The sequence below is a fragment of the Acromyrmex echinatior genome, chromosome 1, assembly GCF_024713525.1.
Source record: "Acromyrmex echinatior isolate Ae372 chromosome 1, ASM2471352v2, whole genome shotgun sequence".
NCBI classification, from domain to species: domain Eukaryota; kingdom Metazoa; phylum Arthropoda; class Insecta; order Hymenoptera; family Formicidae; genus Acromyrmex; species Acromyrmex echinatior.
Genome location: NC_141852.1, coordinates 3,181,928 through 3,194,593, shown reverse-complemented (window position 1 = coordinate 3,194,593; position 12,666 = coordinate 3,181,928). Strand labels below are relative to the sequence as shown.

At 28.5% G+C, this 12,666-nt stretch overlaps 1 protein-coding gene across 9 annotated transcripts in view; it reads right to left on the bottom strand.

Moving 5' to 3' along the window:
* NfI (Nuclear factor I) overlaps positions 1-12,666 on the bottom strand; it is a 380,015-nt gene that overhangs the window by 125,963 nt on the left and 241,386 nt on the right. For all 9 annotated transcript variants that reach the window (XM_087410461.1, XM_087410479.1, XM_087410439.1 and 6 more), the window contains one exon: positions 2,266-2,453. In XM_087410461.1, coding sequence (XP_087266587.1) covers positions 2,266-2,453 — 188 coding nt within the window. The remainder of the gene's footprint in view (positions 1-2,265; positions 2,454-12,666) is intronic.

Sequence of the window (12,666 nt, the reverse complement as noted above, 5' to 3'; positions counted from 1 at the left end):
ACATAAGCACACACACACACACACACACACGAGGTGCAAGTCCGATCATGCAACCTCCTCGGTGTACCTTGGATCATGCTAATGCCGGCAGCATTAACACAATTAACTTTTAAAATGTAATTAACATTGAAAAAATTTTTACTGCTAAATGTATTATTGAAACTTAATTATTATTAAAATGTACTGTTAAATGTGTTATTAAATGTATTATATAATAAACGTGTTATTAATTAATTTATGTATTATTAAAATTAACATGAAAATTAATAATTTTGATTGATTTTTTTTATCGTTTTTTTTATCGTAAAGGATAAAAAACGAACGCTTAATATACCTTACCTCGAACATTTTATTTTATTTTTAATCACTGTTTCAAAATAAATCGTCAGCATTTGAGAGTTATGCATTCGCTTAATCAGTAAGCTATTCTTTAAGTTTAATAATATTTATCATACGCAATTGCGCGATATTTAGAATTAGAACATTCGACTCGCAAAACATATTGTTATTCATACGTATCTACATTTTCAAATGGTGCGACGGCATCAGAGACAATTCTTTTAATCATTTATTACGTAAGTAACAAAAGCAATTTTTATTATTATTATTTATTATTTAAGACAGTAAGATGTCATAAACTAATTTATAATAAAGCCATATTTGAATCTTCAAATGTTATTGTTGAATAATAGCCAAGATACACACGAATAAGGAACGCGCGCTGGCCCTGAGCGCCATGTAGACAAGAATTCTTATTCGTTAACTTCAACCTGCTCTACTGCAAAAACTATTTGTCGAACGCAATTTTGTTAAAGGAAAAAGTTGTTTGTTTTAGCATAAAGTATCACGTCTTGTACTCCAGATACAGGAATTTTGAATCACCTTTATACTGCTAGACTGCTAACTTCTTAGTACAAACTTAAAATGAAATGATCCCGAAATTGTATGGTAGTTCTGCGCATGCGTCACGAATTACCCAAAGAAATGCAGTATGGCTATGTTTTGCATCAACTGTTCGCATGCTAAATGTATAACCTTATGAAAGTGGTGTGATCTCAGCGAAAAATTTTATTTCTTTTGGAAGAAAAAGAGTTCAACAGTTAATACTGTTAAATTGGTTAACTTGTCAAATTGTGGTGATACGTGCTTGTGCAGATATACATCACGTGGTTACGCGGAGTGATTCTCGACGCATGCGTATAATGTTTCATCAAAATTGGGGGCACTTTTTCAAACAAGTTAACAGTCTAACAGTATATATAGAAGCCTATGGGCATGATCGGTATGCCTTTAGATACGAATGTAAGCAACGGAAGAGGCGAGTCAGCGTGAATTTGTAAATAAAATACACGCACAATAACAGTTTAAACTGAGTTCTAATTATTTCTCGAGTGCACTTCATTTGCGACACAACTCCACGAGTAGCCCGAACATAAGGTAATTTTAATCTTATAAAGGTTAATCATACTCAAAGAGAATCTGAGAATCTTCTTAAATATACCTTATTCAGGACTACCTTACGTCAACCAAGTCCTTGTAACATTAAAGTAAATCTGACAGCAAATTCTATTGGGAAAAACTGGGCAGCGGCGTTATAATGGTAACGAAATTTGCATTAAGAGTTATAGAATATATCTGCTGGTCATAATAAGGTTTATCTTTAATTTTAAAGAAAACCAAAAATGAAAAAAATCAAAATTCGAAAAAATTAAAAATCAAGAAAGCAAAATAAGAAACAAAAGGAACCTAAAAATAAGATAACGCGTGCAATTCCATGCGGTGCATTTTGATAATACTATTGCCGATATTACTGTAATTTTTAAAACTTAACAGTTTTTTTACTCTTTTTCAACACAAAAATCTTAAAATCTGAACTTTTTAATGGAAAGGACTTAAAAGGATAAACATCTTTACACATCGAACGTTCTTTTATTTCTAAATAACGAAAAATGATTTTTTTTTAAATTGATTTTTTTCAAACCTTGCCTCAAACAACACACGGATGATTGTAATTTTCGGTTTGCGCAAAAAATTTTTTTTCTTTTATGCCTTTTCAAATGGTTTATTATAATATGGGGTATTCCATTTAAAATTTTATGTTAAATTCCTCCGTGGCACCCCTTGAGGGGAAGACAACCCCAATCTCTTTAATAGAATAGCTTTTCAAAATGATCAAACATGTATTACGCGATTTTTTTTATAATTTCGAACCGTTTCAGAAATATAGAGAGTGAGTACAGATTTTATATAGGCGCCCTGTATTACCTGAGATAATTGCTGGGTATTTTCAGCTTCTTGGCACACGAAAGTCACAAAGTCCGAAAGAGTGTCATGTCCGTTCTCAGGATACTTTACTACCCCTGTAGATCCAGGATGTTCCGGCTGATAGTAAGCGAGTCCAGGCATGCTTTGACCGGAACCACCAGTTAATGCTTCGTGAGGCGAATGCAGTCCTGAAACATATTTTCCAATAATCATCTAGTCTGATTAATGATATCAATGTCACGATAAACCACCCCCTTAACTTAACTCTTGTTCTTTCCTTCACGAAAATAAGATTATTTTACTTAACTTTTTATTTAATTTCTTTCTCTCTTTTTTGTCTCTTTGTTTAATCAAAATTAGATGAAACATTTACATTACCGCAATTTAATTACATCTTATTTTAAAATGACGTATAAAATATTCGATTACTTTTCTGATACGAGTAAAATAATATTTTCTTTTTAATTACGAGCCATTAATCTTTATCTATCCCCAAAACACAAAATTATTTTGTTTATAAATCGTTCAAATTTATTTGATGCAAATTTATTTTATCTAAAATATTATCGCGTTTATTGTTTTTAAAAATATTATTTTTATTGATGTTAATACGTAATTAAGCAATTGGTAATAATGTTTGCACAAATTATTTGTGTTCAAATAATTAATTATACTTAATGCAAGCATATTAACCTTTTTATCTTGATAAACTGCAAACAATTATCATATCGATTCACGAAATTAACATAAATTGCATATAAGTTATACATACATAGAGACAGAAAAAATTGTAGATATCATTGAGCTAATAAAAGTAAAAATAATAAATTAAATCTTTCCTTTTTTTTCTTTCAATGGCTCTATAATCATAGCCCAATTTTGTAATTAATACACACTTAAATACATAAATAGATAGATACATAGATAGTTAAATAAGGATAAAAAAGTCGATGTTACCATGAGTTTGTTAGGAGGGTGGTTTTAATGACGCATACAGATCAAATTCTGATGCTTGTCATCAATAAAAATTTTATTCCGAAACTGTCGCAATTTCTTTCAATCACAGATTCTTCGAATAACTTTTATGGAAAAATTTTACGAACAGTACTTATTAATGCTATTTTTAACTCTAAACATTTAGAATATTTTGAATTAAATTAGAGGAAACTTATACAATTCTCACATTGATCGACTTAACAATTAAATATATTAAATTTTCTTTAAATTTTAGAAATTCAGAGATTCAGTTGAAGAATTTATAGATGAAAGAAAGTACGATAATCCTGGAATACTGACACAAATATATATATATATATATTTATGACATACATACATACACATATACATATGCATTAGATGATGCATTCCAAGCGTGAGACCGAATGGATGAAATATACGTTTATGAAAATACATGTGTAATATAATGTAGACAAAATATATTGCATAAACGATATTTACAATTATTAGTTATGGCTTTATTCCCGTCGCGACGCTTTGTATCGAGACGCTATCGATACCGTCATATTTTATGTAAAATAATATATACAAGTCTTATTTAAAAACTAAATATTAAGTCATCAATTAGATCTCTTAATCGCATTACAACAATCATGTGCTATTAATTTATTATATACAATAAGAGATAAGATTTTAATGCCATATTTCAATAATTCTTTTATATACATGTAAATTATATACACAACACACACACACACACACACACACATACACACACACACACACACACACACACACACACACACACACACACATGATGTAAGAATATAAAGCGTTTCATCCTAAGCGCATAATATTATTCAATAATATTTTAAGCACATTTTTAAAATATTAAATATAATATGTTTCAATAATACTTATATTAAAATTATATAATATTAAATAATATTTCTGAAATATTAATGGATGGTTATGTGTCCACTCCTGAGATAATATTATATGATTATTATTAAAAGTAATATTATTTAATTTTACTCTAATATTGTATGAACATTAAAAAGTATTATAATAACATTTACTTTCATTTGTAAAACTGTTACCTCAATTCATTTTAAGATTACGTTTAAAGAAAATGATTTTGACGCGCAGTTGTAGAACTGGATATGTATACAAAATCACACCGAAATATTATTTAAGCATTAAAATGCAACATAGACCGATAATATCTTTTCGTTTTATTGTGAATTTAAATTACACTTATATAAAAATAAATATTAATATTTTAATATTTCAGAGACTATTAAAAGCGTAATATCAAGGATATTATGTAGAATGAACATGTAATATCTACAGAATATTTCCAAAATATTAAAAAATATTGTATAATATTCTTGAAATATCATAATAATATAATTTTAATTTTTTTTAATAATATTCATACACATTCTAGGAATATTTTGCGCTTACAGAATCGTTGCGCATGATGATAGTCGAATTCAAAGTAGCCAATCAAAATTTATTCTCAAATGTAGCGCGATCTGCACGATATGGTATTGTGGCAACATATAACTTAACTCAATCTGTCGTAGATCATAGGAGCAACCATATTGCTTTTGTATTTGCTATAACTTTCTGATTGGTCAACACTGCGCATCTTGGAAGCGAAATGCCTTATATTCTTACATGATGTACACTCATACATACGCACAAACACACACAAGTGTGTGCGTATATGTGTGTATGTAAGTGTGTGTGTATGTGTGTGTGTGTGTGTGTGTGTGTGTGTGTGTGTGTGTGTTAGTATATATTGTGTAGTTATATATATTTTTTGATGGCGCAAATAATTTATTTTGTGCACGGCATAAATAATACGTGTACACATAATACATGATAAAAGTATATACATGTACATATGTGTGTGTAAATGGACACACCAGGTGCAACAATATAGTGCAAACATTAAACAAACAACGACTAAACAACATCAAAAACATCAAATTAACAACAACATCAACATCAATACAATAATTAGATTATATATAGATATATTAAACAACACCAACATCACAACAATAATAATGTAGATAGTATCATACGGAAAGGGCATAAACTTTTAATCAATATATTCCACGCGAATTGAATGTTGATCAATCAGGTAAGTCAATACAGTTAATCCATACAGCATACGACATACTTAGAGCATTGACCATGTGATAGTGAGTAATATAAAAATAATATTGAGTATGTGAAAAATGGAATTATGTGCACGTTTAAAAAGCAGTCTTGATCGCGGCTCGATCGATCGTTGTCATATCTATTTCAGACTCGGAAATGTAATTGACAACCAACAATAAAATAGGTCACTTGTAAATTCGTAACATTAAAGATAATAGAATAAAATTTATATCTGAAAGGAAGTTTTTATTATTAAATATTAATGTAAAATAGAAATTATTAAATTAAAGGCACTAATTCCAGTGCATTATTTTTCAATTTTTATATTTCGTATTAGATACAATTAATATAAATGTTATGTAATGTAAAATACCGTTTTTAAAAAAACTTTTAAAGAAAGTAAGAGATCTGATCATTAAACTTTATCACCGTCCATGTCGTTTACTTCTACATTATCAATTAAGGTTCACGATATATAACGTTATTTCATCTATAATTAAATAAAAATAAATCTAAATAAAAGGCATATGAGAGTCAAAAATCAATAAAACTCAAATAAAAATATATAATTATAATAATACAGATTCTTGATATCATTCCTTTAAAAATCTTGATGGTATAACATATAAAATATTTCAGAATAATAAAATATCTTGATGATCTCTAAGCAAACAATAATTGCATGTTTCGGCTTCTTGATCGAGCTATCTTCAGATTTATTATAATAGCAGTCGCAATCCGCAGTAGACGAGTGAAACAATAATATCAAATAAAGATAAGTTAAGTTAACGATCTCCAATAGATTGTACATTGACAGACAGAAATTGTTCCCAATCAACTGATCGACTGAATTAAAATTTCAATGAATTTGTGAATAATATGAGAAAATTGAGAACAATCCAAACTAATTTATATAAATGTCAATCGAAATAAAAAACTCATCGGAGAAGTCACAAAATATGAATGTTAAAACATGTGTCCAGTGATAGCCAATAACATTTTTTAATGTAAAAAAAGTCAATCGCATAATTTAACAAATGAGATGATCAGATTAACACATGTGAACGTTACAAAAGACAAGCGACGACTAAACAAAGACTCACAAAATTCACGCAATACCGGTGATGCAAAGTCATATGTTTATTATTGAATATGACTTATAAAAACCTATAGTATCCGTCTATAAAGTTAAACTATTTTTTTGTTTTTTAATATTAATTTTTTAATATTAATCATTTCAAAAATTAAACGTTTACTGTTCTTCATCCATAATTAAAATATTATTCATTAATCAAATTCATGTTTGAATTATAGTATGTTCGGTTATTACCGAAAGATTGGAAGTTTTCCAATTTATATCGTTACGATGTTCTGTAATGCTCATCTTAAGTTGTCTTCCTGTTTGACTAACATATGACGCATCACAATCTCTACAATTGATTTGATATACTATATTATTTTTATTAAATTGTGGATACGGATCTTTTTGAGCTTTAATAAATTTTTTAAATTTATTTATGCTGCAAGAAACTTTTGTGTCCTTACTATTGAATCTATTAAATTTTTCCGTGATTGATGGTACGAATGGTATACGTACCATAAACCTGTTCATTCCATTGAATTATCAATGTTAGATTCCTGTAAGTCTATTTTTTTCTTCTTTAAATGGTATTGAATCCTATCATTAATCATACCAAAAATAAAATCTAGTGGATAGTCGTTCTCGAGCAGAATCATTATTACCGATTTTAGATTATTTATGTGATATTTTGCATCCGACAATATCAAAACCCTATCCATCAATCCTATAATAGTGCCTCTTTTTTGCAATGTCGGGTGATTAGAGAAATAATTAAGATATCTGCTAGAATAACTTTGTTTATGATATCAATCAGACCAAAAAATCATCATTCTTTTTGATGATAATATCTAAAAAATTCAAAGTTAATTATCTCCGATTTCTATTGTATGTTGTAATCTCGGATGGAAGGAATTAAAACAATCTAAAATAAGTTCTATCTTAGTAATAGGAAACCGCAGTACATATATCATCGACGTAGCGATAATTTCTCATATTATTCACAGATTCATTGAAATTTTAACATTCAGTCGATTAGCTGATTAGGAAAATTTTTGTCTGTCAACGTACAATTCATCGGAAATCATTAACTTATGTAATTATTGTTTGCTTATATTATCGAGATATTTTATTATGCTGAGATATTTTATATGTTATTCCATCAAGATTTTTAGAAGAATGAATCGAGAATCTGTATTATTATAGTTATATGTTTTTTATTCAAGTTTTATTGATTTTTGACTCTTATATGCCCTTTATTTAGATTTATTTTTATTTGATAACAAGAGTCTTTATATAATTTTATATTTGATCTATAATTAAATCCATTCTGATTAATTCTAAATTTTAATTCCACATATTAATTTAATTTTGAATATATTAATATTATACTACAATATCAAACCTAAAAATTATAAAACTTTTCTTTTGATCGCCGAGCCGCGTTGAAATTGTACCGTCGAATATGTTACGTGAATTGATGAATATAACGGGGTTATTAAACAAAGACAAAAGAACAGATTAACAGACAAAACATCACCAGATAGACAGACGAACTAACAGCAACAACTAGCTTGCTAGATAGACCATACTATGCATTTAGCAAGAAAGGCCATTCATCTGTTTATCCATCCGTTTTCAACCATTATATGTGCCTTTGCTATATAATACAGATGATGCTTCTAAACGTGTTCAGAAAAAGTTTTAGCTAGATAATGTGAAGACAAAATAATTATTTTTAATTTTAAAAAATTACATATTTACTCGAAGAAGGTGGCTGTTAACAGGCAGATGGATCACGGATAAGCTAAGAACTTCACAAAAAAACCCAAGTAGAATAAAAGCGTTGAGAAACGGCTGAAAAAAAAAACATTTTCCCGTAACATTGAGTAACGGTTACAAGTGTCCGTGTAGGAAACATTCTTACAACTTTTCACACATAGCAAGAATAGAGAAGGATCTTTTTTATGGATGTGATAGATTTTCTAATAATTCCTGAATAGTCGTCAACTTTAATAATTAATATCTTGATTCGTGAGTCAGAGCAAATTTTTCTTTTATTTTATACAAAAACGCAGAATGAGCCTAATTTTATTGATTTTTGAGCTGTGGAGAGTCAAACTGTACCAATTACCAAATTGGTAAAACTTTATATAGTGGTTTTAATATCTAAAGATTATGCGTTTCGCGGGTTTCCTCCATGTCCAGATCCATTCTTGGAATGGTTTTAATCGTTATTTTTAATGTTTCCTGTACGGATACCGTATAATTACTTAATATTACGGAGAAAAACGGTTTCTCAATGCTTTTGTTCTATTTGGGAATTATTATGTAAATGTGTGTGTGTGTGTGTGTGTGTGTGCGTGTGCGCGCGCGCGCGCGCGCGCGTGCGTGCGTGCGTGCGTGCGCGCGTGCTCGCGCGCATGCGTGCAAGTTGATGATCTTAAAACACATTACCGTTATATGTCGAAAACTGAACCCGTATACTCTTAACTTTGTATAACCAAAAATCAGCGGATATTGAAATATAACATAAATTATAAGAACCATAAGTACTATATTAAAGTTAGGCATTCTCATTGTGAAGAGAAAAAAAGAACGATCACCTTTCTGACCTAGAGATCCTAGAAATAGAAGTCCAGTCAATGTTCTAATTAGAAATAAAATGGCATTCATAAGGGGCACAAAAAGATTACGATTTGGATCGCGAAATTGTGATATTATTTATGAGGCTATTTTGTATTTTTTAATAAACCGTTCAAAATTTATAGTATAGAAAAAGATAAAACATTTTTCATTACTTGATTTGATAATTGTCTAAAAGAACATCTGCAACAAAAACTTTTTAGTAGCAAAACAATGGAAATGCATTCTAGTTAAATAACTGCTTTATGTTTTTACAATCTATGTATTTTATACATTGTAATAAAATAATTTAATTATTGATAAATAAATTGAAAGTTTTTCTTTATTTTTCGATTCACCATATTTAAATTATGCTGCATTCACGATGGAAGGACGTGTGCAATTCGGCCAAACCATGCCTATTTTTACTCTTCGTCGTCAATAGTGAGGAAGGGTTACCAACTGTGAAACATGGGACGGTATTCATAGTTCGTGTTTATTGAAAATTGTCTTAAATAATGTTTTAAGATATTAATACAATCCTTGGATTGACTTATGACTTAAAACTGTATTTAAGACAGACTTAAATGTAAGAATCGACTATAAATACTGACCTATTTCGCGTCGTGAAGTTGGTACTGAATCTTTCCTTGCACAAGTGACTTTAATGTCGCTTGTTGCAAAGCTCCCTCTATCAGTTGATAACATATGAATCCGTACAGATACTTACGACGGAGGTGCACTCTTACGAGAGTTTTTCGCACAATTCAATCTCATCGCACGCGCGAATCGTTGGGAAGAGATATTTTTCTCGGCAAATACTTCCTATTATAATGTATAACTCGAAATGTCATTCTCGCTTTAAAACTTTATTGCTTCGAATTTGATGTACTAAGCGGTACTAAGCGGTACAGGATTAAGAGTGTAGAGCAAAAATGTTTTAAATAATTGTACAATTCTTTCTCTTAAAAGAAGAAAAATAATGGTAAAATTAATTTTCAAAGAAATAAATTTTTCATGATTATATGAAAGTTAGCATTTTTCTATAAATGGAATTGTATGATTGTTTTGTATAATATGATCTCTAATTATTCTGTATATGAATTATTAAGGTAGAGATATTAAAAAATCAATAGTTTACGAGATACTTTATATCTTCTGGTACATTTTAACATGAAATATAAAATATTTTGTAACTATTCATTTTTTAATAACTGTAGATTTTTTAATAACTGTAGATTAATACTTTGATACATAGAATAACAAACCAATTGATATAAAAAAAATACACATAGTTGCTTTTGAAACAAGATATGTATCGATTGAAAATTACGTAACTTTTTTGAAAAGCAAATATGTTTTTTTGTTTTATCATTTATCTCATTATTCTGTGCATAAAAGAGTACTAAGGTACAGTTGTCATTTAATAAATCTCTTTATTCTGTGCCTGAAGGGTATTAATTAAGCTATTAAAAAGTAAATAGTGGTGTTTACAAGAGATATTTTATATTTCATATCAAAGTGTGAATAAAGTATCTTGTAAAATAAAATATCTCTATATATCTATATATAAAGTATAAAATATCTCTCACGCTTCATAATAATGCAAAAAATTTTTTAAAACTCTTATTCCTTCTATCAAAAATTCTATCATTTTCTTTCAGGAAAATTTCAACAAGAGGTAGGAGAACTCTCGTCAAAACAGAACTTTTTAAAAAATAAAATTTTTAAGTAATATCAAATTATCTGTAATAAATATAATAGTTATACGGAGAACATTTTTTATGAGAAAATTAATTAAAAAATATAAATAAAAAAGTAATATTTGTATTCTAAAAAGAGACTTATTTTGAATTTATTTTGAATTTACAAAGAAAGATTTTTTAAACAATTTGTAAGCAAAAAGATTATATTTTCTATGTAAGCTATAATTTGCTACGTTTTGACAAGAACTGTCATATTCCTTGTTGAAATTTTCCTGAAAGAAAATGCTTTTGACAGAAAAAATGTGATTTTTAACGCGAAAAATTTTTTGCATTATTATGATACGTTAGAATATTGTGCGATAACGGCGAAATTAGCAGCATAGCAACGCGGTGGAACGCTCACATACACACTACTAGGCGCACGGCTCACGGATCTGCGTCTGTTTAAAAAACGGCGCCCATTGGATTAGCTTTCCATAATAACTGCTTCATAAAACACTATAGAAAAAAAAGGACATTTCGACTCAATTTTTAGACCAGGATTAGCTCTATATAATTAGTGTCCGCTATTTAAGGAACATACTGTATACAAAATAATTAGAGAAATTATACTATGTAAAACATTATAAAGTAATATATTTTTTAAAATGGCCATGAATCTCATAATTGTGAGAAATTAATTAATTTTCAAAATTAAATTTATTATTATTTGATCCTTTTCAAATTCTGTCTAAAATATTTTTATCTAATGAGTTTAATTTTCGACATATTTCAATGATTAATTTCAGATGCCCCACCCTGTATATATATATATATATATATATAACACGACATACAGGTCAGTATGACGGGTTGCCTATTCGTACAAGCGCGCACGTTTGTTTACAACTGCGTAAGCTTAATCACTGAGACGATATAATCATTCGCATGTCTTTTTCGCGTATAAAGTTTGTAGCGTCCGAAGTTTTGATACAAATTTCTGTAGCAATTCATTAAAACAGAAGTTGAAGAAATAATATAGGTTATAAAATGAATTTTATTAAGAAAATCTTAAGTGTTATATCTTCTTTGTTGTCGAGAAAAGCTCTATCATAATTAATTATAAACTAAATTAGAATATAAATTATATGTTATAATTATATTACTTAAATTATATTTTGCTCAAAATGTTTATGCACAGTACGAAAGTCAGCAGTTAGCACATATATGCAAATTTAAATAGTCAATCAACGAATTTGATCCATTGTAAATTTTAATGATGACAGAAATAATCGTTAACGAATCTTACAATATTTATTTTGGTATGTTAATTTATTAATTAATAATTAATTTAATAATTAATTTTATACGTAGTCTTGCTACATAACAATTTGCAAATAATCACGATAAAAATATGAAAATCAAAGACGAACAATCCTCTATACTGTTTATACATAATATTGATATATAACATTAATAAACAATCATATATTTATTATAATCGTTTTTATAGAAGATTATAAAAGATGTTCGAAATATCCTCCATTTTCTTTCGCACATAACGCAATTCTCCGCATAATGCTTCCTCGCATTTTGGATAACATAATAGGTTATTTTTTCAACTATATCTTTTATTTTTCTTATCAAATCGTTTCTACTGCGTGGTAGTGTCTCGTAAACTTGATGTAATCAGAAAGATGAAGCATTGCGCATGATAGGAATGGGGATGGGTGAATTTCCAATCAGGTCATTCATGCGGCTCACATCTGATTGATCGAAATTCATTTATCCCCATTCCCATCATGCGCAATGCTTTATTTTTCTAATTATATCATGGTAACAGTTTATAAACAAATACGTTTTTGATATCTGATGATGAAG